We start from the raw sequence: 26,371 nt of genomic DNA on the forward strand, positions 1-26,371 counted from the left end.
GACTCAATACTACACTGATAATTAACAACGAACGCGTCAAATATTGTTACAATTTCATTGTATTTTTTTTAGAGTAAAAGGGTCCTTGTTGTCTCGTTTTAATTTTCACTGTGTTTTTGCGCCTGTTATTTTCCCAATAGTTTTTGCAGCAGGATGACAAGTAGTTTGTATTGTATGGTAAAAACACATAGATTAAACATACCAACGTTTAAAGGGGAAAGGGGAAAAACACATTATATGCTGCTCTCTTGTGGTGAATTTCTGTAACTACTTCCAAGTAGCGGATAACTGATAACGATTGCATGGTCAAACACGTCATGCAAAAGAGTGTTGTACTGTTGTAGCTGTTGTCGAATGCGGTTCAAAATTATTATTTTTGTTGGCGAGATCGTAGGATGCCCCTAAACTCGGACGATATATATTTATAGATTTTTTTGCTTTTATGAGGTTTATTTTTTTTCTTAAACCGTGTGTTGTTAATGTTTGTTGTTTGTTGACAGACTGGAAAATAAAGTTTTTTTTTAGGTTGACGGTGATATAACCCGGAAGTGAAAATCCCGATGAAATGAAGCAGAGGAAGTGTTTGTATTGACCAGCGCGTTGTGTAAACTTTGTTTCGTGTCTTTAAACGCGTGGCTAGTTGGGTTACCTTGCTTAAACGCCAAGTAAAAAGTTGTTGATTGCATGAGCAGAGGTTCCCACAATGAAATAATTTCTCCATGTCGGCTGCTGTAGCGTCCACATTAACTGCGAACCTTTTGTGCACAGGTAACACATGCTCAACTTGAACACATTTTCTCTGCCTGCTCCTCCAAAAGTATATTTGGATTTGCAAAGGGACCATTGTCTTTTATTTAACATGTTCCTCGGATAGACCAGCCACACTCAGTTCAAGTTAAGTTTATTACATCAACATTGGAAAGGAAAAAAAAGATAAAGTTACAACGACGTTCATCACATTCTGTGACAATTTAATGCCACATGAGGAGGAAGTTAACAAGCCAAGTATACAGAACTGATTGAAAAGAAGGAGGAACTGCAGAAGAGCAACATTTGCTCACTTGTATCCATCTCGTTTCTCAGCTGTCGAAGGCCATCGTGACTGCAAAAGGGGAAAAATATCAAGAGTGGATATTTTTACATGATTCTCAGGTGTTCTTAGTCTCCCTTCACCTGGTGCACACTGGTACCCACAATTAATTTTGACGTACAAACTGTTAAATTCTTTACATTCCATTTGACTATGACTCCATGTTTTTATAAAGTACAGAGAACTATAAAGGCAGCTATGATCGCTTTTAGGGGAGCATAAATTATTCATAGATTTTTGCGATTCACTTTTGGGCCCAGTTCAGGTTCTGCACTATACTAAAACAGAATGCTCATTAAAAAATCATATTGGACTTCCTGATGTGAAATGTCTTTGTCATCTTGTGTTTCTCAAAATAAAGCTGACATCATAACCAAGTTCAATCTTTGTATGTTCTTTATGTTCAAATGAGTCACATATAAAAAAAGCAACAGTGTGCAGAGGCAAACCAAGACATAAGTTTCGAGGAAAGAGAAGCACAAGATGTGATGTAATACTGCCCTCCTGTGGATAACTACAGTAACTGTACCCAGGATTGACTTGGTACTGATTCAGAAGAATGGCCGTCCTTGGATTCGGGAGGGAAGTGAGTGGAGGGGAAAACTAGTCCCGATTTTGAGGGGGGAAAAAATCAGGCTTTGAACGCATCACTTTCATTTTTTAGTGCCGAATCGACACGGCTGGTTGGCCCATGTTATAAGAAAATGATTCCGGTACCGTATTGATTTAGTTCGAACCCTGCCCTTTGCAAACTTTTTCAACAAATTGACTATGCTCATGATAGCCGAAATCGCTGTCGAAGGCCACTGGACCACACCAGACGGGAAAATCCAAGGACTTTATAATTGAAACAGGAATGAATGAAAGAGAAATAGGTCCAAAAAATGCAAAAAAATTCATCTATATTGGTTGAATGGTCTAAAACTTTGAGTCTGGTTCAGATGACTCGGGTTCGAGTCTCGCTCTCTGCACCATCATTGAACATAAGCAGAAAAGGGGATTCGAACACGGATACTTCTAAACCAAACGCAAGGTCAATAACCACTCGACTGTTTCTGGCTTATCAAACTCCTGTGCTTAGGTTACTTTTATAGTTTGACGTATGTAAAATTCAGCTGACAATGTAAAAGAGAAATATATAACAGACAAAAACACCGGAAGTGGCATGGCGAAGATGGTCGAATGGTCAATGACAAGGATTGCGGTGCAAGCACATATGATCGGAGCGGGTTCGATCCCCGCCTGACTTGCTTCACATGTATTCTCTAGTTTTTCTGGAAAAGTTTTGTCTGTTTTTATTTTTTTGTTCTCTTGTTTAAATAAAGCTTTTGAGGAAAATAAAAAAAACCACGTGACAACGTCATTAGCGAAAATCTATTTAAGCTGCGACAAATTGAACCGGCGTTCTCTTTCTCCACCGAGCTGACACCTTCACGTCGACGTCTCGACAAGATGACCACAAGGTTTGGAAAAGTTTCTTATTTTAGACTCGTCATTGTAACTTTGACCATTAAGTCACGTTTTCGGCGTGCAATAACTTTTCTCTCTTGCAGCTCCAGTGTTTAATTATCCCAAATGTGGGATAAAATGACACAAACTCTTGAGATTTAAAGCGGTAAGTGAACGCTGTGAATTTTTCAACTAACGCACTTTTTTCTCTTCATTGTAGCAAAAGAGCCGCGTTTGGCAGAAGGTAAGTTGCCAGCGTTTTTATGTTCACAATTCAACGATAATCAACTATTGCCTTGTTTTAATTTCTGTCCACAGGCTTGCTTCCTGCAGTGACTGGCCAAATTAACTCCAAAATGGCGTCTTTCTTTTTTTAACCTCCGTTTAAATGTGCTTACCAAATGTCATGTTTCTAACATTGTCTCTGTGTGCCCACCCATGGTGCTGCAGGTCATTGCCGCGATGTCCTGCTCGGCTCTGCTCTCGTCACTGGTGAGATAAAAACACTCAAATGCATCCAAATATGATATCATGTTTTAATTTGTTTCAGCACATGGTGAAGAGGAGCAACAACATGCAAGGTTTGATCACTCTGCAAAACAAAATGGCTGACGTGAACATTTCTAACAAATTTCTCTTTTGTAGAAAGCTGCAATGAGATGCGCTTCAGTCAAGCCCTTCACAAAGGTACATTTGCCATTCTGCGCCAATACTCACATGTTGGTTTTCTTCCTGCTTGTGTCCACCAGGTGGCGCCAAAGCACATCTTGGCCCTGGAGAACCTGAATCAGCAACAACTGACTTAAAGCAATTAAATATTTTTGGGGGTTTCATCTTTTAGGTGCTGGGGGCGCTATGATCAACATTCTGTGATATGACCCAAGCTTGACAAATTTCAAACTTTAATCGTGGTTTTTTTTTGACTGTGTGCAGAAGCTTCACATGAAGGAGCTGTCATGGACTCTACACGCTGGCCACCAACATTTTGCATCTGCAGGATGAAGAATTTTTACGAGTACGTCGCCATTGCATCTGAAATCTTTCATGTTGATAATATACTTTTGAAAATAAGAAATTGGACTTGTCTCGTGCTTACCTCACGTTTAGCTTTGTCCCCTGTGGAGCCCTCAGAAGCAGTTCGACATGATGGCGAAGTTTGCAGAACTGGCAACTGTTCGTCCTCAAGCAGAAGGGTCCAGCATCCCGAAATGTCTGAAGTGGAATTTTGACAAGCTTGTGGTAATGCATTTAATCTTCAACACTTGTTTGTTTTTTGACTCACAATGCCTTTCTTTTTGTTTCCCAGAAGTCACGACACACTGGCCCAAGCTGTCCTCCCACTGCAACTACCCCCCCCCTCCCATGGTGTGCAACTTGACTTTTAATCTGCAAGTAAAATAAATGGTCATTTCAACAAAACTTGGTTGTGCAAACTTATTTTTTGACTGTGGGCTCTTTGCTTACTCTGCATTGTTGCGTCGACTCGGTCAGCTGGAGGACCACATAAAGAAGGTGCGGAAGCCAACTTGGGAGCAGCCTGTCAAGAAGTGGAAGACAAGTTTGAGGCGGTTGCGTCACTCGTGCACATGCATGCTGACTGCACTTGACAACTTCCTGTGAATGCAGCCTGCAAACTTTGATCCTCATCCCTGGTAGGTTTAATTTTGTCAACTGTTTAACTCGCATGTCCCCTTCCTCGAGGTTGTGACTGGCATCCATGACTTTAGACTCGCTGTCGTTTTGTTGGGCCTTCCACGCTTTGATCCCGCTGGCTGACAACTTCGCCAGACAGCGGCAAGGTGACCACTGTCCAACTTTTAATGGTTTTATTTTATCTTGAATAATTTTGTAACCTTTGTTTTTTGTTTTTAATATTTTTCAATCATTCGACATGTACTTTGCAAATAAATAAAATCTTACATGTCATGAATTTTTGTAACATCTTCAATAAAAACGAAACAAAAACAAAAGTTAGTGGGCGGGGCATTATGCAAATGAAGGAGCAGGCACCCATCTGATTGGTTGGTTTGCTAAAAAAAGTGGGTGTGGCTATGCAAATTAGCAAGCAGCTAGTGCTCTGATTGGCTGGGCCGGCAAGGGGGAGGAGTTATGCAAATGCATTAGCATGCAATGCTGATATTAGCATAAAGGGGTGTGGACATGCAAATAAGTGCCAAAATCGAGCGGTTTTAGCCCAAAACGGGCGTGGCTATGCAAATTTATTTGCATACCTGCAAGTTGATTGGTTGATTTGGCAGAGTGGGCGGGGTCATGCAAATAATTTTGCATGACAGATTCTGATTGGCCTTCTCAAGAGGTGGGTGGAGTTATGGAAATTTTTTCGCATGACAATTTCAGATTTTCAAAGTGGGTGTGGCTACTAAACATGCTATTTCCGGGCCGTGATTGGACGACAACCGGACTGTTCCGGTCGCGCTGGAAGACTTTTGGCCTCTCGTCCGAGCAGGCTTCTTGAGTTCATGCTCAAACGCCAGCAAGGACAGCTCGCCATCTGCTGTTTGAGCATGAAACCAACAAGCCTGCTCGGAGCAGAGGCCAAACGTTTTCCAGCACAACCTGAACAGTCCAGTTGGCATCCAGAACAAGGCCATTTTAGACTCAGTGAGGGTGTAGTGAGCAATAAAACACGGAGACTCGATTTACAGTTCAACAATATATTTTGAAGAGAAGCATTTTTTTTTTTTTTTAAATACATAATTTTACACCATATGTCATAAATTAAGCAGAGGTTAAAGCGCACGGACATGACGGACTTCACTCACCTCTGCTGCTGCTTTCATGAACAGCCTGTCATCCAGTGTTTAACTTTTGTCACACATCAACATTGCTGAAATGGTGTCAAATTGTTAAAACTAAAGTTTTTGCACAGTAAATTGCTCAGCTGTAATTGGAGTCTGAAAGTTTTGATTGCTAACTGCACCCTGACTGAGTTTTTCATTTAATTTTTTTTAAAAGCGTTGTTATCCACTATTTGTTTTTGTCATGTTCTCATTTGTTGAATGGATGGCAACTGGACTGTTTGAGATTTTTGTTTGGTCTCTGATGCGAGCAGGCTTCTTGGTTTCATGCTCAAGGCCAGACGGGACAGCTCGCCATCTGGCTTTGAGCATGAAACCAAGAAGCCTGCTTGGATCAGAGGCCAAAAAAATCTTCCAAGAAAACTCAGTCTAGTTGACATCCATTCAACAAATGAGAACATGACTAAAACAAATTGTGGATAACAGCACTTTAAAAAAAAAATTACATTTTTTAAAAAATGTTTAATTATTTTTTTAACTCAGTCAGGGTGCAGTAAGCAAAAAAACAAACATTCTAATTACAGTTAAACAATATACTACACAAACACGCTATTTTTTAACAGTTAGACACCATTTTAGCAATGACGTTTGACTTAAGTTAAACAAAAACACTGGCTGACAGGCTCTACATGGAAGCAACAGCAGAAAATGCCACAATGTGTGCTTGAGGAAGAGTGTGTGATGTCACATCAGCACAACAAGCAAAAGCTTCAACTACTGCACAAAACTTGCAAACACAACAAGAACATCATTCAATGCTTCTGAACATGTGCTAAAAGATTTTTTTTAATATTATTTTCTTAAGCAAGATTTTTTATTTTTTTTTTATTTAAAAAATATTTTTAAAAAACAAGTCTGTATTATTTTGGCAACTTATTAATAATACAAATTAGTTTTAAACCATTTAGAAAAAAACCTAATGTTCAAAAGCATTGAATGATGTGCTTGTATGTGTGCAGTAGATGAAGCAGAGGTCAAGGTGCACTGAAAAATGACTAAGTGTCATCACACTCACCTCCTCAAGGGGCCATTCAATGCCAAATCACTCAGTGGGTTTAAAACCAAGCCGATTTCGATTTTAATGAAACTTGCTGTACTTGTTGATAGTAATAGTACAACACTAAATCTGAAATTTGAGGTCAATCAGAACAAAGATTTTGGAGTTACAGCCACCCGAATATTAATTAGCTGAGCTGTTAAAAAAAATATGCACTGATCTGCTAAACGATTGCAGATTTGGATTCCTTGTTAAGTTCCCATTTCAAAAATATGTGTTTTGTGAAGATTGACAAAGTAATTCCTGAGAAAAAAGGGCTTAAAGTAAGATGACCACGCCCCTTTTTGCCAAACTAATTAATATGCACAGGTTTGTAGCACCTAAAAACTGCTCTAATTGACCTCAAATTTTAGATTTAATGTTATGCCATCACTACCAAGCACAACAACTTTCATTTAAATGAAAATTGGCAAGATTAATTTTTTTGGGATGATTTGGCATGGTACCCCCTTACGCACACAGCATGGTTTCCCTTGCCTTGAAACAGAACACTCACCGGTCCAAAAAAAGTTGCCGTCTTTGGAGTGCAGACGAGTCCAGATGTCCAGAACTGTGAATCTGTCGGTTGTTTGGTGTCCAAAACGTCCTCCATCCTGTAAAAATAAACAAAAACATGAACATTGAATGAGCTCATTTGCATATACCCTAATTTGCATATGGGTCAATTTGCATTAAGAAAAAAACGTGGCTTGCCAGACAATAACTACAAAGTATTCAAATACTCTTAAATGTTTATGCCGCTAATTATTAAATGTAACATTTGTTTTGATGGCAGGCTGTCAATTTTTTAATCGAAAGCAGAAATGCACTCGTTAAGGTCAATGTGATCATTAAAAACATTTAAAACAGACGATACGTGTATTTTTACTTTAAGATATCAAGGCTTTCTCGTTTTTGACAGATACCTTAATTAAAAAGTAGTCACATTACCAAATAGCAAATAGTCAAGCGTCGCGTTAGATTGTGCACATGCACCACGTGTTTTGATCGAACCGAGTCACATGAGGAACACGCTAAATAAGAGACAATGTTTCTTTTTAAATAGAAATATTCTTCTAAAGGAACAAGCTGTGAAAACGTGGAAAAGTTCGGGACGCGTTACCTTTCCACAAACGCGTCGCCACTTTTGTGCAGATCGACGTGGAGCCAATAATCCTTCATCGGTTCGACGTGGAGACAATATTCCTTCATTGTGGACGCCTTTGCACGAATGAACAGTGCTAAAAAGTCTTAGTTATTGCTGACATACTCAAAACACAACATGACGTTTCCAAACAATTCTTCGCTTCCGCTTCCGGTCGATTTAACTTCCGGGTCGCGGCTAAGCTAGCTTGCTAAAACAAAAACGACGCAGCCATGTCATTATTCACACCGGTTATCCTGTGCAGAGTGGCGGGAGGGTGCTGGACCTCATCCCAGCTAACTACGGGCTCACCACACTCTGAAAAATGCATGGCAATGTCAGTGTGAATGCTTGCTCTTCAGATGTGTTATTTTTATACTCAAAAGTATTTTCCCCAAATAAAGCAGACGCAACAAACTACACTGAATCGTTCTATTACGTGGTCGTTAGTTTAATTTTAAAACAATGACAAGTAGTGTGTATTGTATGGTCAAAACACATCATAGATGAAATATAGTGAAGATGCCAACGTTTAAGAGGGGAAAGGAGAAACGCATTATAATCTGCCCTCTTGTGGTGAATCTCTGTAACTACACCCAAGTGGCGGATAACTGATAAATATTGCATGGTCAAACACGTCATGAAAAAGAGTGTTGTACTGTTGTCGAATGCTCCCAAGTCGATCCTAAATTCTTATCATTGTTGGCGAGACCGGAGGAAGCCCCTAAACCCGGACGATATTTTTTTTGCTTTGTTCAATGACATTTTGCACAACAGCGCTACCCGGTGACCTGTCATGATAGTTTCGTTTAAGCGTATCACATGCAATGAAGTGCAACCTGGATGTCATGATACACGCTCAATTGCCTTCAGGCGCTACGTTGTCGCCACCTCGTGGTCATTGTGAGAAATGCTGTCGGTGACAACACCCGGGAATCAGAAATATATCGACGAGCCGTTCCATTTGGGTCCCGTGCTATATTCAATGTTCGTTTTAGAGATTAAATTTAAAAATAAAACGCTTCCTTACACGTTCCAGACAACAAACGAGGAAAATTAAGCTCTATTTCAATTTCAGCTATCTAATGACCAAAAGTGACACGGACCATCGTAGTATATTTGTGCATACGCATGTTGACATACATCAATTTTACAGGAGTTCTTTGCCATGTTTTCATCTAGTTTGCCCAGGTGTTGAACAATTAATTTTACCAGGAGAAAGTTGGACTTAGTTTTTCCTCTTTCAAACAAGAGTGTTAAGCGTCCTCGGCGTTTCTAAAGCCGTTTACATTAAAAACTGCTTAGCGGAGTCGCGCTTTTTACACCTGTAGCTATGCTTGCTTCCATCTAGTGGCCTAAAGTTGTATTGCACACAGGGTCAACTTACCTTTTGCAATCGCGGAAGCCCAGCGACATTGTTATGGAGGACTGAAAGATCCAAAATTAAATAAATACACCATGAAATGTTTAATTAAAATTTTTATGAATTCATTAATCATTCCGATTTTTTGCTATTCACAGCAGATCTTGGTTCCTATTCCTCAAGAAAAGCGGAACACCGTACAGCATTTCCTCAAAGAGCATCCTGGGGAAGGGCTTCAAAATACCACGCTGTTTCTAAATAAATACACTGCAAAGCACATACCAAGATTTAATGTACATTTATTCTTAACACGTGGAACATATAGTATAAAGATTTGATACTGAATAAATGATATTCATTGAGCCAAAAAAAAAGGGCAGGAGGGTTGGGGAGGAAGAAAAAAAAAAGAGGTGGGGGGATTTACATCAAGTTTTTAGCTACATCATCTGAAATACAAATATGCAGAATCCGCATCACTGGAAAAAAAAATAAAAAGTTTTTCTTCATCAAGGTCTAGTTGTTACTCAGACATGATTTTTTTTTTTCTCGTTATATTCTCTACAGCCGCACCAGACAGTCTTGTGTGTCTTGTGTGTGTTAAGTGGTAATTTTCAAAAACGGTGAAGCGACAGAACTGAGAACAAAAAGAGAGAGCGCGAACGAGAGAGTGAGAGAGAGATGGAGAGGGGTGCGTAATTCATGTACAACATGGTGTATATATATACAGCGCAGCGGGGCAGGCCTGCTTGGATCTAGCGCCGAGGACCAGTCCTAGTACAAGTCATACAATCAAGGGACAAAAGAGAAGAAGAAGAGGTCGAGGTGTTGTAGGTTCACCGTACTTTGGGGGGGTGTGGGAGTTGGTAGCCGTCGTCATCGTCGTCGTCGCTTTCGACATAAAAACTACAGTTTGCTGCCGAGTCGGCGTATCTCAGTGTGAAACAGTATTATTACAGTATGTCGACACTTTCTTTGAAGGTGTACAGTACAGGGGAGAGAAAACCAAAAAATAATTAAAAAACAGTCCTACAATCTACTGCACAGGAGAGCACGCGTGTCCGCCCCCAAATGTGGTTCCTGTGTGTGTGTGTGTGTGGGGGAGGGGAAGGGCGGGGGCGGGGGGCAGAGCATTACAGCCATCCCGAGTCCTCAGGGGGAGAAAGCAAGCATCCCCAAAACTGACTGTAAACGAGACAGCAACTTTGGTTACATTTATTTTTTCTGGACATTTTTCTATTTTCATTAAAAAAAAAGTCCTTTCAGGGCTAAGCGCGGTGCGGAGGGGGGGGTGGTCGTTAGGGGGTCCCGATCCATTTATCTCTTGGGGTTATCTTTCTACTTCATGGTATTCCTTCCTTTTCGCGGTAGAGGGAGAAAAACAGTGGAATCCGAGGTGATTTTGCATAAATTAAAAAAAAAAAAAAAGTAGGACAGTCAAAAGTTCTGCTCACAAAAAAGTCGGGGCGCGGGGGGAATGGAAGGAGGACCTCCACGGCTGTCATGACTGGCCGACCAGGAAGAGTACGTCGCAGATGACCTGCGACACGGCCGAGTTCATGAGCGGCGACACGGACACGTCCAGCAGCCGCGACTCGTACAGCGTGAACTCCGAGTGGTTCTCCTCCAGCCGGGCCAGCGCGTGGAGGGCTCGCGCCGCCCTGCGCATCATGTCCACGCTGGTGGGCTCAAAGTGTGCCTGCATCTGCAGCAGCGTGCTCTGACTCTGCTGGTACTGCGTGGCGGCCAGGCTGTCCTCCAGGAAGCCCAGCAGGTTCCCCACGCTGCCCTTCTGCACGGCGATGGCGCGCGCCGCCAGGCTGTCGCCATGAGCCAGGTTGGCCAGCAGCACCACGGCCATCTCGCGGCACACCGCCACCTTGCGCTCGCCCACCAGCCGCACCAGGGCGCCGTACAGCTTCTCCAGGCGGCTGAAGGGCGGCGTGGCCAGGATCAGGTCCACGTTGTTGTCCTGGATGCTCAGCTTGCTGAGGGTCTCCAGGACCAGTCTCTGCGGCGACAGCGAGCCGTGCGGGCCCAGCGTGGGGAAGGGGTCCAGGGCCTCGGCCGAGGGGCACACGGCCCAGTGGAGCAGGCCGTCCAGGAGCGGCAGGCAAATGCTCTCCGAGTACACCGAGAGGTCCAGCTGGCCTGAGATGTTGGCCAAAGTCACCAGGCAGTTCTCCCGCAGGACCTCCAGGCAGTCCCACCACCACTCGTCGCGCTCGCAGCTCACGCCCTCGTCCTCCTCGTCCTCCTTCTCGTAAGTGACGGGCGCCTGCTTGCGCTCGGGGTGCCGGTGGTGCAGCAGGACCAGGCGGCCCAGCAGCAAAAGCAGACCCGGGTGCTTGGACATCTCCTGGTCGTTGCCGGGCACGAAGGAGAGGCTGCGCACGATGTTGGACACGCAGACGCAGCGCCGCGCCAGCGAGTCCTGCCAGTCGGCCAGCGTGCTGAGCGGCGTCTCGTCTTTGCTGTGCGGCTCGTCCTCCAGGATCTTCACGTTGCGCCGGCTCTGGAGCTCGGGGTTGATGCTGAACAGGTATTTGCCGTTCTCCTTCTGCTCCTCGGCGCCGCCTCGCACCACCTCCTCCGTGACCGAGCCCGGCCGCGCAGACAGGACGTCGTCGATGGTGGCGGTCACCGGCGCGCCCGCGGCCAGCGGCAGCTCCGAGACCCGAGATCCCGGGACCTCTTGGCCCGGTCTGGTCTCCTTGGCCGAGCGCTTGCGGGGCTTCAGGCGCCCCAAGCGGCTCTCGAAGTGCGTCTGGATGTGCTCGGTGATGTCGCCGCCGCCCACGCTCCAGTGGACCAGGCCACTGTCGAAGCTCTGCCGCTGGCCCAGCTTTGACGCGTGGCTACCTTGGAAGGGGTTCTTCTTACGCACCACCTTGATGGGGAGTTTGTCAAACTTGCTCGCCTGCCTGGGCTTGTCCGCGTTGGGGTCCTGGGAAGACCCTGAGGTAGCGGGTTCCTTGACCCTCGGCTTCTCTTTGCCTTCATCTTCATCTTTCTGGGACCTCTCCCCCGCCGCCTCTTCCTCCTCCTTCACGTGCACTCTGCTTTCGTCCGGCTGATCGTCTTCGTCGTCCTCCTCGTCCGTGTGGACGACCTCTCCCTCGGGCATCGGCATGTCGTCGTCAGAGTCTTCGGCGGCATTGGGGTCGAGGAGGGTGCGTTGGCCGGGGTCGCCCACTTCGTACTCCTTCAGGATGCCGAAGATCTCGATCAAACACCTTCTGAAGTACTCCACCACCAGCTCCAGGAATCCCGGCAGCTGACAAATTGAAAAGCGAAACACGTTGCCATCAAACAACATTCCGGCCGGTTGACGCCATTTTTTCCCTTTTAAAGGAATCACGGGTTCATTGCACATACCTGGCATAAGTTAAACGTGGTGATGCTATTGTCGTCATAGAGTAAGATGTTGATGGTGTCCAAGGCCCAGGTGCTCTCCGCTAGTAACCCTGACTTCAGTGACATCATCACACGCCACGCTTCAGGCGTGCCTAACAACACACACCAGAATCAAAATGAATTGCATTTCTTTTCAGTACCTTTTAGTCCGAGTACACTTAATCGCGTTCTTGCATTCTTAATCTTTCAATTTACAGAAAAAAAATACTTTAGTCTTGCATGCTTAATGAAATGAAATGAGTTTTTTTTTTGTAATACATAAATGTCTATTATTATTTTTACCCTCAATTTGACCCTTTTTAAAAACTTCTGTTAACATTTTCTTATGAATTATATTTTGCAATTCTATTTTAATTTTGGGGTTTTCCTCTGTCTGGAAGTAAATCAGTGTCACCCCCTCCCTCTTCTTTTGTAATAATTTCGTGAATGTTTGACGGACGGACTTTTTATTTCCCCGTCAGGGACTCAGAAGAGCAATTCGCATTTTGTATTGAATGATCCAGCCAATTCTATCCACAAACAGGTCTTCTTAAAAATACCGATTGTCACTCGGAAGTTGACGCTGCATACCAATGTCCTTCATGGTTAGCCGTCTACGCGGCTTGAGGTGCGGTTGGGAGCATTCCACAGAGCCGGGAGGAAAGCCCACGTCTCGCCGCATCATCGGCTGCTGCACGGGCGCCTGGCCAATGTGGGAGGCGGGCACCGGGGGTCCGGCTTTCTGCACTTTGACGCCCGGATGCAGGTAGGGCGACTTGCTGGGTGACGTCCTGCTCTCCATGGGCCGCGGCATGGGCGCCGGACTGGACACCTGAGGAATATGGTTCTGCGATGTCTGATAAGTTGACGGTAGAGGTCTCGTCATGGGCGGGCCGGAGCCGCCGGGGCCGAAAGGCGGTTGCCGCTGGTTGACGTGGCCGGGCCACGGGCCGTCGTGGTTCATGCGCTGATCCGATGACATCATCTCCTCGGAGCGGTTCATGCCGTGGTAGCCGGGGGCCTGGCCCGGGACGGGGGGCCCCTGGCGGTTGTGATAGTTGGCGTAGCCCATTTCGTTGCGGCCCTGCCACATGGGGCCCTGAGGGCCGTCGGGACCCGAGGGCATGGGGCTCGCCATCATTTGCGGAGGCATGGGCGACTGCGAATTGGGCCCACCGGATGACGATCCGCGGTCCCGACCGAAGGGAAAGGGGAACTGGTTCTGCGGACCCGGCGGTCTCCGCTCCCCTCCGGGGTAGGCGTTGTACTGATTATACATGTCCTGCTGGCCTTGGGGGCCTGATGATTGAGGTCCCGGTGGCTGCTGACCGCTGTAAGGGACGTTGTACATTTCTCCTTCATGGCGCTTGGCGGGGGGGCCGTAGCCGCCGTCAACGGGACGCTTGTAGTTCTGTCGGGCAGCAGCAGACATCATTTTTTAATAATCCTTTCACTTCATGTTTATGTGGAATCTTATTTTGAATCTAAACTTTCTTACCGGTTGCTGCTGTGCATACATTCCCGGTTGTTGGTTCGGATATGGGCCACCAGGGGGCGCTCCTTGGCCAGGGTACTGATTGGCGTAGGAGTCGTGTCTTGGGAACCACACAAAAAAAAAGTCACTTTCATTGCACATACTAGGGATGAAGATGAAGTACCATTTACAGATAATTGTTTTGTATTATGGTTTCAAATTTAAAATTGCTGTCGATGGCAAATTTAGTGCCGCTGGAACGGTTGTGTGCACATTTACGACAAGAAAATGACACATTGTCTCTCAATAATAGTTTTGATATATTATTGATGGTAAAAAAACTAATATCCGCCAAATAAAATACAATTGGCTCATTTCCTGTGGCGTGATGGTGACATGCATTCGAAAAACAACAAACTGCACATTTGACAAGCGAAATGTCAAATCTCAGGCAATACCGTTGCTGCGGCGGCGGTCGGCTGGGCGAGTACATCCCCGCGTCGGCTCCGGAAGGCATCATGTTGGGCTGAGTGGCGCCGGGCCCCATGCTGCCGTCGGGAGCCATGCTCGACTCTTGCCTGTGTGTTTATTTGGTTTGTATTTAATAACGCCGGAGGACAGCTCAAAACCTCAAAAGTAATTCCACAGTCGACTCTGTACCTGCGGTCATATCCGTAAGGATATTGTTGCCTCTGGCCCATTGGCAGATTCCCCATGGGTCCTGGTGGGCCTCTGTTGTACTGTTCTCCCATCCCGCTGTTTGGACCGGGTGGCATAAATTGTTCCCCAGCTTTGTAAAAAGTTAAAACACATTTTTAGTTTCCCCCTGAGCATGTGATCAAGCTTAGTTGGCGGATCCATTCACCTTTCCTCATCCCGCCAAAGGGATCCTTGTTGGCCTCGTAAGGACCCATTCGACCCATCATGTCGGGGCCGCCCATTCCGGGCTGGTAGTTCTGAGAATTGGGGGTCATGGCGTTTCTTCGGGAAAACGCCGGGTCGCTGCTGTCGGCAAAGGGGTCCTGCAAATTGACGCTACTCCTAAAAACAGACACACAATAAAATAACCAAGTAACACCATTTAGAAACTTGACAGCAATTTGTCAAAAAAAAAAAAAGCCTTGCAAAAATGGGTGTTCGCCGTCAAGCCGAGTCTTACCTGGCACCAGGCAGGGGAGGCATTTGTGTGTGGGGGGTGGAGGCCGGGGTGGGAGGCTTCAGTTCTCCCCCCTCTGCCATGGAACTACTGGTGGACTGAGGAGTCTGGGGGCCTTGGAGCGATCCAGAACCAGCTGCAAAAAAATAAGAACAAATTTAAAACTGTATTCCGAAAATAAATCCCCCCCATCACAATCTCTTTAAAAGTCACCAGGAAAACGGCTTCACCTCCGACAATGACAAACGGCCGAGCAGGCCGTCAGGACAGTGACGCGCGCATGTGTGCATGATGCAGGCTGATGGATTGTGTGTATGTGTGTGTGTGAGTGAGACACAATATCGTGCTCCTGCTCAGGACTCAAGTCTGATGACTCACGGCTTCCCATTCATTAAATCGCAGCGCACGCACGCACACACACACACACATACACGCACGCTGGGGTCACTGCCAGGTTACGCTTATTCACAATGTCTCACGTCACCATTGCGCCTCTCTCTCTCCTCCCCCCCGGCAGGGATTTCCCTTCTACAAGGGAGGAGGGCGGGGAGGAGGAGGAGGAGGCACAGTCAGAGAAATTGTGTGACTTTTACACACTACAGCACCCCCCCCCCCATCCCCCCTCCTCCCCACGCCTCTCCATTCATCATTTCTGGCTCAGTACTAATCTCCAGGGAGTGTTTCCTTTGTAGCCCTGGGCCAGGCACCAATCAGGCGGCGAATATGAAACCCCCCCCCCCACATCTCTTCCTTCATCGTAACCCGTGCCAGCTGACAAGCACCCTGATGTACAGTAAACCGATTCTTAAGCAGTCGTTTATGAGTGAGTCCGGATTTAAAGTTGCACGCCTGCACTTTGTGCCACAACATGCCAGGCAGCACCGAGAGATGTGCCGTGTTGTATGTGTGTGTGTGTGCAACATGTATGCGTTGCTGCTCCATTTGTACAAAAAGTAGCAATGGTTTGCAGCCAGCACCAATTGGCACAGCCGGTGTTGTTTGCCTGCAATGTGCTCCTTGCGTTCTACGCCGGGTAGCAAGGCGGAAAGAAGACGACAAAGGGAGGGAAAAAAATTCGTAATCGCTGTTTGAGCTATTTTTTGCACCGTGCCAAGGTCAGGTTAGTACACGTTGCTCTTGTTTTGGTTCTCAATGTGGAGATATGACTCTGCTGCTGCTCGGTGCAAGGGCCGATTTATTTTAACGGGACGGTGTTACAGGGGTGCTGGCAAAAATCCAGAAATTAATTAGGATTTTTTTACATCACTAACCTGAAACTGTTTGTTTGTCTTTTACCCACACCAGAGTGGTTATTTCAATAATTTTAAGACGCAGAATGTCAAACCGATCCTAGTGTCATTCTTCGATTTTTCTGTGCAAACTTTATGTTTATGTGCAAACTGTTTTCTCCAAACTGCTGGTTTAATACCTACCAGGGCTGGGCGGCTGGATCTTAGGCTGGTTCTTTTTGGTGTCCGTATTGAAAAAGTCCGGGGGCGGCTCCTCGCCACGCTCGATCTTGCACTCGAAGGCGTACAAACACTGGATGTACTGTTTCTTGAGGGAACTGGCCGCGCTGCTCGACGTGCCCACGTTGAGGTTGGTGGCGAGCTCCCGCCATTTCTTGTTCTTGTTCACCTGGGCGGGCGACCGAGAGAAAGTTGCGGTTCAAGGATGCCGCACGCAAACCACAAACGGTCGACGGAATCCCGGCGCACCTGGGTGAGGCCTCCGATCTCCTTCACCGATACGTAAAGTCGGAACAAGTCGAGAGGCTTGCGGCCCACGGCGGGGAGGTTGTTCATGCCCATGGCTTTCTCCTCGGCGAAAGCCAGGTAGCGGTCAACCCACATCTTTCTCTCAGGTTCCGGGCCGAGCTCGTACAGGCGAGTGATCTTCTCGTTGGTGATGGTTGAAGAACTGGACTTCTGCGATGAATCCAAGAAGATTGGGTTAGATTACAAAAATAAATTAATAACTAAATCCAAGTGCCGCCACAGAAATGCAAACGCTCACCTTTTTGGATTCAGTCTTAGGAGTCCCGTCCACTTTGTTGTTCATCTTCGGGGCCGGGTTAATTTTGTCCATGCCAAAGTCTGAACCAGGAGCCATTACTAAAATGATTAAAAAAAAAAAAACTACAGTACGTGTCTTTGCTCACTAAAGGTCAAGCTGTGCATCGTGGACGTACCGGGGGTGTTGTTGCCCATGTTTGCACCCATTGGATAAGGACCTGGACCTCCCTGGTTCATCATACCGTGCATGCTGTTCATGCCCGGGCCGTACGGAGAAGCTGAACCCATCATGCCTTGGGACATGGGGTAGCCAGGTGGCCTGTTAAAGAGAATCTTATATCTTAAAAACGCCCGTCACACATCTTTTCAACTATCATATGTATATTCTGCAACAACTCTGCTTTTGTTCTATCATTGTGGGAAAAAAAATAAAGCACCGTTTTTACATCGAGTGACTCTAGCATTTGCCAAAATCATGATGACTGAATGTCTGGAGGCTGATCTGGCATCCTCGCTCGGGAAGGACGTGTTTCACTGATCCGCTCACTCGCTCTCTCCCTCTCTCTCTACCTCTCTCCCTCTCTCTCAGATAAGTACTTGGTCTGCTGCCATGTACTCGAACTAAACACAGCACGTGGGAAAAGCTGATCATTTTTCATGGTCACAGCAAAGAAAGCGCACACATGCACAGTCTTATTCTGCTGGAAGATTTGCGCTCCAAAGGCAATGAGTCACACTGCGCCTTGTTGCGTTGCACCCACCTGTTGTGGATGGAGTTGGTAGGTCCGTGGTGCATGGGGGGCCCGCCGTCTTTCCTGTTCATTCCCGGAGGCGGGCACATCCCTGATACCACCTGAGGAGGCATGTTGCCCATGTTGGAGCCCATGCCGGGGCCGTAGGGCCTGGCGCCCATCTGCCCGGGGCCCACTCTGCCGCCGGGGGGCATGTTTCCGTAGGGCGCCCCGCCGACCTGGCCGGGCATGGGGTTCATGGAGCCGCCCATGCCGGGGCCGCTTGGGTAGTTGGCATTGGGCATCCCTGAGTAGCCGGGCGGCCTCGGATAACCTGGAGGTATGAGTGACAGTAAAACATTTTAGGCAGGCTCAGTGTGATTCAGTTCATATTCATATTTAAGTTTGTATGATCGCTGTTAACTACTTGTTTGGTACAGAAAATATGGTATGATATATCGAGTTCAGCAAACAGCCTGTAATGGACAGGAAGTCTTATCTCCATAACAAACATTGTTTCAAAAAAAAAAAAAAAAAGACATACAAATAAAATTCCAGCTTCTGGCTGCACGCTTATCAATCATCTTAATGTGTCACTTAAATAATGTGGTCTAAATCCAGCGATGTTCCACGTATCAAGTTACTTCACACAAATGCCCAACTTTGCTTTAGGACCACCCGCTGATTTCAAAGCAGAATATTAAGTGGATGGAAGCCTCTCAGGCGAGCTTCCTCAGACTAGATCCGATCAGTCTCTGTGGTCCAGTTCGAAACGTACTGTGCCGCCTATCATGACAAGCGGGGCTTTATCGGGCCCTGGTGGTCTGTTGCCATGACTCACTGGGATAAGTTCACAGAAGCTGCCTTCCTGACTTCAAAGCAAAGTGATAATTTGATATGTACAGGAAAGTGAGAGGAAAATGGAAATCTGGGTTATCTGCATAATGGCTCAGTACTATCCTTAAGGGGCATTCCAGTTGATAATACGCTAGCATCTCCGTGTTACACTTTTGGTGTCGCCTCACCCTGCGGGCCGTACTGCCCCCCCTGAGGGCCGTAATTTCCCATGGAGTTGTTTTGGGGGTAGGGTCCCATTCCGCTATGCATCTGACCCCCCGAAGACTGGCGTGGAGATAAGGCAGAGCCAGGTTGTCCCGGGGACCCGTAAGGAGGCATCTGTGGGTTACGCATGTACACTGGAGGGCGAGAATTGGGAAGCTCCGTCATTAGAGGCTGATACAGATTAGCATGACCCCAAAAAAAATATTCTAAATGATTCCCAGCGCACTCACCCCTGTCTTGGCCCATGGCCGACTGGTTCATGGAAGAGTGCATGATGCTGTCTGACTGGACACTGGGCGGCCGGGGAGGCATCTGATTACCTGTAAGCACGTGCAAATTTGATCAACACCAAATAAGCGTTCCAATCATGAAAAACAGCGGTTTTGAAATGAAAAGACATCAAACGTAACCCTGCCACTGACACACTGGCTGCTGTTTGGATGGTTTACAAGCATTGTGATAGTAGATGGAGACTTAATGTTCCCATCTGGCAAGCCGCTTCATGAATTACAAATGAGAACGCTCGTGTGCCAGCGTTCACTTTGGACTCCAAAATATATCCTGCTTTCATGCAGCATCTGACGCTGTGTCAACTCCTCAGCGAAAACGCATTTGGGATTAGTTAGAGTGGTTGTTTTTGTTTACAACAGATCAAAATTGCCTCCATTTGTCGTCGTCGTCTTCAAGGACTACTCAAAATATTTGGACATGTTAGTGTACCTGGCACGGCGGCGGGGGACAGAGGGCCGGTGCGAGAGGGCGTGACGCTGGCGGGGGAGCCGACGGGCGACGGCGAGGGCCCGCGAATGCCCGACAGGTGCGGTGACGTGTGTGGTGAGAAAGGCGACTGGGCGGGGTTGCTCTGCTCCCCCTGGCTGCTGGACACACCCGAGGTGCTGACACCTGGGCTCAGGGCGCCCTCCGTGCCGGTGGGAAGGTCGTCGATGGAGCCTGACAGGTCCTGGAAGATACACACAGACGTCAGTTGGGATTTGAACACCTCCGTCCTCCGTCTTTCTCCGTTGGGATCACAGTGGGAATCTGAGAGAAGAGCAGTCACCTCAGCAAAGTCACAGTTCACTGCTAACAAATTCAACAATTAGTTTTTTTTCCTATTTTGTGGAACCTTTCCCAAACATTTATATCCATATGCACAATTACAATATTTTTTTTTTGTGACAAAAATCATCTCTAAACCTTTACTTTTAGGGGTGATAGTTTGTGGTGTGTTAAACGTCAATGACTTTTTTTTTTTCTTTTTTTTTTTGCTATTCAGAGCCAAGTTATTTGCATGAGCTTACTGTGAATTGTCAAAAGGCGCAGTTGCGCCGATGTGTCATTGTTAGAGTCTTGCCAGCCATAAGCACAAAGGCCAGCGACAATCCCGCCCGTGTGAAGGTGAATGTTTACGCGCCAGCTGCTCACGTGGAGCCCATGTGCTTCCTCAGAAATGCAAACTCATCTGCCAGTCACGTCGGAGGAAGCGGGGAGGGAGGCGAGGGGAGGACGGGGCGGAGTGAAAAGCATTGGCTGGAAGCTGGCCAACAATTCCCATAGAAATCTCACACACTCGCAAGGCTGGCTGCGGCCCCTGAAGCCGGCGGTTTTTGCACTTGAAACAGTGCCCGTTGCTATTTTTGGGATGTGACCTGATGGAGGAACCACAGAGGGAGCGACAGGAGGAGAGTGCTGATTCACAATACAGCCTTCCAACCCCCTCCTCCCTGCTCCCCTTCCAGACTGCATGCACAAGCCAAGGCCTCGCTGACCTGCACGGGTGAAGCATATGACGCACAGAAGGCAGGGCTATTACGTTGGAGTATTCCACGAAAAAAAATGGAGTAGCTGACAGATTTTTGCAACACAGTCCTAAAAGATGCGTTATTCAAACCCCTCAAAATCCTAAACGCCAATTAAACAATACAACGATTAATCACTAACTTGAATAATTCAATAAGAAAGTCCAAAACAAAATCAGGGCCTCGAAGCTTTGCGGGTATCATTTTCTCACACTGACTAATGCCACTGCAGTCGCACGTTTATTGCAAATACTTTTGCAGACCCCAGTTTGTGAACAACTACTTTTAACAACCAAGGTCGTCGCTACCATTATTGCTGGCTGACATTTAACCCCCGCCCGACACCCACCCAAGTTCCACTGAGACATCACAAGACCAGTCATGTGTCTGCCGGCCAGCACAATGACCACCTTGGTTGCCGCCATCCTCAAAAGAGTCCTTCCATTGTCGCAAGAAAAACACCCCGACATCTATTGCTATTGCTCGGCCCGCCCGAGACCCGAGGCGAAAAGGGTCGAGGGTCACTATGTGTCACTACCTTTCAGGGGGCAAAGGTGAGACGGGCCTGTCCGTCGGGGGGGCGTTGCAAATGGCTGACAGCCTGACACACTTCAGTCAGAGGACAAGCAAGAGAGAAGGTAGAAAGTTGGAACCGGATTTGAGGCGGGAGTCTGAGATTCGTCACGTCTGATCCGTTCTTGTCATTTTCACAATGGAAAGCAAGTCAATTCCATTTTGAAGGCACACAAACAAGCTCCCATTCCCATGGAGAAAAAAAAGCAACATACGGGATCTGTTAAAATGCAAAAGCAGCTGATCAACTAAATTCGGCAACAAACGCATTCGACTAGTCATGTCTGTTCTGTTCTTTATAGCTGCCATTTCCACAAAGAAAAAAAAAAACAGTTGATGATTTTGGAGGCCGGCAACAAAGTTCAGTCGTATGCTAATTTCACAAAGTACAAGCAGATGATTTCATTCTAGAGTGAATTCAGCTAGTCATGTCTGCTTCGTTAGCTGTCATTTGCAACAAATAATGACAAGTCTGCAGAGGCCAAACAACCAACTAACGTAACTTCATCAACAAAAACAAAAGCTTGATTAGTCCCGTCTCTTCCATTAGCTGAAAATTCGACACAAGAAAAGCAACCAATTTCCATTATTTATTTATTTATTTTTTTTTTTTACACAAATAAGATCACCTAGTCGTGTCCTTCAGATTATGTGCCAGTTCCATTAAGGAACATTATTATTTTCCTCTTTTGCCCATTAATTGATTAATTCCACTAGGAAAAAGCTACTGATCTAAGCTTTTCTCGCTCTCGAAAAAGCAATGAACGAGCTTGACAAAGGAAAAACAATGCTTGGCACGTTTTGGGTAGCCCAACAAACGAGATCGACTCGTTTGGGACAAGTTGTACTAGTCAAGTCTGAAAATTTCACAAAGTGGCTAGTCAGCAACAAATGAGCGCCACAAGTTGTGTCTTCTCCATCACATGCAAGGAACAGCTAGTGATTTCTGATTTTTTTTTTCCAGCTCCACTGATCATGTCTGTTCCTTAACTGACAATTCCACTCAGGAAAGACAAGTGATCACCACTTTCTGGTTTTTGGAGGCCAGCACGGACACGAACGAAAACGAGATCTACTACCCTCTGACCATTGACAAGTTACACTCACCAAAAAAAATGAGATCGACTAGTCACGTCTATTTCATTCCGCGCCAAAATCTGCTTCTTCTTTTTAAGAACAATAAAAGCGCTACGAGTCACGTCTGTTTGCAGACCAGCGCCAACTTAAAACAAGCAGTCTTGCGCCTTTCAAATTAAGCAAACATCTGATTAGTGACAACGCTGGCCCCAGAGTCCCAATCGGTGCAGGCGTACAGCACACTGGAACAAACGCTACTTTCCACACTCCCACTCTGCAGCCATCGATTTTTCCCGTCTCAATACCGCACGCACGCACACACACACAGCGGCCAGTTCTGCTGACTGCACAGGCCCGGGCAGCGAGGAGCAGAGGAGGGAGCGGTGCAGCAGTGGTGGGAGGGGGGGAGGGGGGGGGGCTTATTGGCGGTGATAGTGATGCTGCCGTGGCTGTGATATTCAACAGTCATAATTAGAAGGGAAAGGGCGGCGAGTAGAGAGGATCAGAGCGACAGTGAGGTTGCCGTGTAAGCGCAAGTTATGATGCTCTGATCATGATTTTGTGACAAACGTGGTGAAAAGAAAACGCACACTCACACACAGACAATTAAGCGCTATTTTGGTGACATTGTAAAAAGCGCAGAAAGGACGCCGCAGACAGGAGAAATCCGCAGCTCTTTCCCGCAGAGCTTCGAGCTTCCCTCTGTGGCAGCCATTTTGTGCTTCCACTGCTCTGCCTAACATGGAACTTCACAACGGGAACGCGGCAAACTCTCGTGATGGTTGAAGCCAGGGAGGGTATGTAATTCTCTTCAAATTATTATTATTTAGATTTCTAATATAAACGGGAGCAGACATTAATTTTAAGGACTTTTTTTTTCCCGAGGGTGAGAAACGCAATCATCGTTGTATGGACGCAGGCCAATTCCCGTGTTCTCCACATCTCCTGAGTCATGCGCGTTCTCCACTGCCTGTCTTAATGTATTCCATTTGCAGATTACTTCACTGAGTCAGTCAAGCCCGACCACAGCCATTAGTCTGCCGAGCCAGCCGCTCGCTCTCCTTTTTTCTCTCCCCTTTTTTTTTTTTTTAAGTGCCTGCGAGTGGGAGCAGAGAGTAAGCGGCCTTGAGATAATGACACATATCTGGAATGTGTGACACAGACCAGTCGTGGAACTAGATCTGGCGCTAAGGAGCCCAGCGTGACCTGGTCAGAGTTCACCTGTCAGTCAAACAGTCTAGTAGCTCTGGCCTGGAAGGAAAAAAAAAAAAAAAAAATCATGTGCTGAAGAGGCAGAGGGGTATGGCTTGCATCTCCGCGGCTGCCATGGTTACCGCGATCCACGTGCTTGACACATTAGGGCCGACACAGCCCCTCGCCGCCTCCCCCCTCCCCCTGCCGGCTGGCTGGCTGCTGCCATTTCTGTCTTGTCGCTCACTCCCGGGCCTCCCTGTGTGCTTGCCAGGGTCACTGCGCAGTCAAGCTACTACAAAAGGAGACGAAGAAGAAGAAGAAGCCTGGAGGAGGTCCGTTATTGCAACGGGAGACACTTTAAAAGGCGCCACTTACTTAATCACACACTCGGCCGAGTCTTTGCAACCAGGGAGGACAAAAGCAGTCAACCTCGAAGTCTTCACACATCTGTTTGTTTGTCACGCATTCTGACACGGGAATTAGCACTTCACAAGGCCATTTTATTTTATATTTCAGCCTGTGAGGCTGCTCATTACTCTGACATCAATAAGATCACTCAGAAAGCGCGCCGGAGTGTCTGTCACTCACGACAGATGCCTAATCATCTCCGGCGTGTAAACAATGGCACCTCGAAGCACGGATTGGGTCACCCGGACCTTCCCGGGCTGCCGAAGCTTCGGGAGAGGCCCGATTCAGCACGGGCGCGAGGTTTTGCAGGGCTGAGAACATCCATAAGGGGGCACTCCCATTCCACTGTGAGGGAAAGAAGTGGTGGTGAAAGGAGGAGAAGCAAGGCAAGGCAAGGCAAGGCCTCGTCTCATGCAGCAAGAAGCAGCCATTACAGAGTTTCACATCCAACACAGGGTGATGGGAAACTCGGCACGTCGTAGCTTTGCTGAGCGTTGAATTGGTGCCCCAAAACCCTTGGGGGAAGAAAAAAAAAATCAAATGACACACACACACACACACACACACACAGAGATGTAGGTAACAGCCACACAAGAGCGTCTCCCCAGACGTCACCATGACGCCGCTACTTCATCACTGGCAGCCACATGAGCGGAATAAGGTAGCCTGAATAGGCAAAAGTTTGGAGGAGAACATTTTAAAGGGGTCTTTTTTTTCCCAGGTGAGAATTGGGATCAAAAGGTAAGTAGTTACTTTTTAAATGCTCCACATTAGCCTAATTGGAATTCTCTGTGGGCGGAACAATAAAGGTGGGACAAACACTGCAGTAGTCTGCGTGTCGCCTGATGGAAAGAGGTGGGAGGGAGTGTGTGTGCGTGTGTAGGGGTGGGGGGGTTCTTATTGCTGCGAATAATGTGAAGAGTGTGTGTGTGTGTGTGTTGGGGGGCCTTTTGTGGCCATCACAATGGTAACGGGGTGTCCCAGAGCAGAGCACAGATGCCCCAGCGAGGCAGGCAGCTGCCCAGGCTTCGTTGAGGACTGCTGGCCTCCACAGAGCTGAGGGATGGAGGGGCCTCGGGGAGATAATTGGGGGGCTACAGCCAGTCTGCCTGCTTTACAGAGAGGCGTTGCCCCTCCCCTCAGTGCTGTCACACATTCCGGGTGTCTAGAGGGCGCTGCAAAAATCGCCTAATATCTGGTGGTCGGGGGGGGGGGGGGGGGGGGTTATATGGCGAGGGTTTATTTGGCAGAGTGAGAGGTAATTTCATTGTGGGGACCCTCTCATCCATCCAGGCGAGTTCCGGGAGGGGGGGGCGCGAGCCAGTAGAACGCCGAGGGGACAGACAGACAGTGCTGCAGTCAGCCACAGTCTTTGTGCTGCAAAACTAGCTCAGCCTAGCACAAATGGAGGCAGAGGGGAGGGGCGCGGGAGAGTGTGTGAGAGTGAGCAGCAAAGAAGGGAGGCAGTGGGGGGTTGGGGGGAGGGTGTTCTGTGTGCAGGCTCACACTAGGGCTAAAACAGAAACGCGCACGCTCGCACACTCACTCGCCGCCGACAAACCAGTTCACCCGAGCGAGTGGGGGAAAAAAAAAAAAAGCAAAACAACACACTTTGTCAGCACATTGAATTTTCTCGAGTACATTAATTAAAAATCACACATTAGAAGAAGAGGGGGTGTGTAGAATGAGAAGAGAGGATTGGCAGGGGAGGGAGTGAGCGAGAGGCGCCCGGGAATCTGAATAATACAAGTCGACACAGGAAGCAAGAGCCCCAGAATAGCAACAGGAAACCGGCCCCGCGCTCTGAATACGCCAGCGTCACAGCCTCGCAAAACAAGGCTGTGCTGCACAGCGTTATGAAAGCTGATTTACTGAAGGAGGGAGCCAACGAGAAAGAGGACGAAGAGGAGGAGGAGGAGGAAGAGTGGGGGGAGGCAGAACACAGGCAAGGCAAGGAGAAAACAAGAATTGAGAGAGCTGAACGAGAAGAGCATAAATACAAAGCTGAAAAGAACGGAGCGAAAGGAAGCAAAGATACCAAAGTGCAATATTGGAAGAAAAAAAAAAAAAAAGAAGGCAGGGAGGGCGGGGGTTGGGCTGACTAGGAGAGAGAGGGAGGGGTGGGGGAGTGGGCCGGCCTTGTCAGGCTGATTGCTCCAGAGCTATGTCGCAAAAACAAGCTTAGCTGCCGCAGGAGCGCCGAGCTGGGCTGGGCTGAGCAGGGAATGAGAAGCTTTGTAGGAGGGGAGAGCAGCCTGTGATCAGCGGCAGACTGGACCATCCACAATCAGCAGCCTTGCCTTATTAAAGATGATTTGGTCAGAGGGGCTGTGGCTTGTTTTGCTTTTTTTTTTTTTTTTCCTGTGGGTGGTCCCAGAGCTTTGGTAATACACTGGATCGGAGTACAATCTGTACTGGGGGGGGGGGGGATTGGAAGGCAGAGTGAATGCCAAAGAGAGCGCAGAAAAAGACAAACAAGCCCAGATAAAAAATTTTCAAAGGGAACAAGTAGTCAGGATATAGTTATGATGGTTCATAAGAGTGGGGATATGTGAAAAAAGTTCCACATACAAGTCAAAGCAATTTGC

The 26,371-nt window shown here is 47.2% G+C and overlaps 1 protein-coding gene and 3 long non-coding RNA genes across 12 annotated transcripts in view; 2 read left to right on the forward strand and 2 right to left on the reverse strand.

Moving 5' to 3' along the window:
* Positions 1-975: 975 nt before the first annotated feature.
* LOC148321670 (uncharacterized) lies at positions 976-7,693 on the reverse strand. 2 transcript variants are annotated; one of them, XR_015846805.1, is made up of 8 exons: positions 7,518-7,693; positions 6,912-7,008; positions 4,004-4,076; positions 3,822-3,925; positions 3,636-3,751; positions 3,257-3,530; positions 2,938-3,028; positions 976-1,102 (listed from the first exon to the last, which is right to left on the reverse strand). It is a non-coding gene; the product is annotated as an uncharacterized LOC148321670 (long non-coding RNA). The 2 variants fall into 2 exon arrangements; XR_015846804.1 differs by lacking the exons at positions 976-1,102; positions 2,938-3,028 and having other exon boundaries at positions 3,062-3,530.
* On the forward strand, positions 2,441-3,958 carry LOC148321671 (uncharacterized). 6 transcript variants are annotated; one of them, XR_015846809.1, is made up of 8 exons: positions 2,441-2,553; positions 2,760-2,783; positions 2,990-3,031; positions 3,090-3,120; positions 3,185-3,226; positions 3,473-3,554; positions 3,647-3,778; positions 3,846-3,958. It is a non-coding gene; the product is annotated as an uncharacterized LOC148321671 (long non-coding RNA). The 6 variants fall into 6 exon arrangements; XR_015846806.1 differs by having other exon boundaries at positions 2,494-2,553; positions 2,858-3,031; XR_015846808.1 differs by lacking the exon at positions 2,760-2,783 and adding an exon at positions 2,644-2,705 and having other exon boundaries at positions 2,496-2,553.
* Positions 4,030-4,470, forward strand: LOC148321672 (uncharacterized). Its single transcript, XR_015846825.1, has 2 exons — positions 4,030-4,191; positions 4,267-4,470. It is a non-coding gene; the product is annotated as an uncharacterized LOC148321672 (long non-coding RNA).
* Positions 7,694-9,183: 1,490 nt separating the features above from the next.
* Positions 9,184-26,371, reverse strand: part of LOC148321673 (AT-rich interactive domain-containing protein 1A-like) — a 45,100-nt gene continuing 27,912 nt past the window's right edge. For all 3 annotated transcript variants that reach the window (XM_088278718.1, XM_088278719.1, XM_088278717.1), the window contains 16 exons: positions 19,453-19,693; positions 18,963-19,052; positions 18,696-18,866; positions 17,701-18,004; positions 17,116-17,258; positions 16,941-17,038; positions 16,643-16,852; positions 16,358-16,562; positions 14,928-15,060; positions 14,634-14,809; positions 14,429-14,558; positions 14,227-14,346; positions 13,793-13,889; positions 12,886-13,705; positions 12,277-12,407; positions 9,184-12,175 (listed from right to left, as the gene is read on the reverse strand). In XM_088278718.1, coding sequence (XP_088134844.1) covers positions 10,400-12,175; positions 12,277-12,407; positions 12,886-13,705; positions 13,793-13,889; positions 14,227-14,346; positions 14,429-14,558; positions 14,634-14,809; positions 14,928-15,060; positions 16,358-16,562; positions 16,643-16,852; positions 16,941-17,038; positions 17,116-17,258; positions 17,701-18,004; positions 18,696-18,866; positions 18,963-19,052; positions 19,453-19,693 — 4,845 coding nt within the window. In that variant the 3' untranslated portion in view covers positions 9,184-10,399. The remainder of the gene's footprint in view (positions 12,176-12,276; positions 12,408-12,885; positions 13,706-13,792; positions 13,890-14,226; positions 14,347-14,428; positions 14,559-14,633; positions 14,810-14,927; positions 15,061-16,357; positions 16,563-16,642; positions 16,853-16,940; positions 17,039-17,115; positions 17,259-17,700; positions 18,005-18,695; positions 18,867-18,962; positions 19,053-19,452; positions 19,694-26,371) is intronic.

The sequence above is a fragment of the Idiotropiscis lumnitzeri genome, chromosome 16 (genome assembly GCF_059441095.1).
Source record: "Idiotropiscis lumnitzeri isolate Australia: NSW breed Sydney's pygmy pipehorse chromosome 16, RoL_Ilum_1.0, whole genome shotgun sequence".
In the NCBI taxonomy this organism is placed as follows: domain Eukaryota; kingdom Metazoa; phylum Chordata; class Actinopteri; order Syngnathiformes; family Syngnathidae; genus Idiotropiscis; species Idiotropiscis lumnitzeri.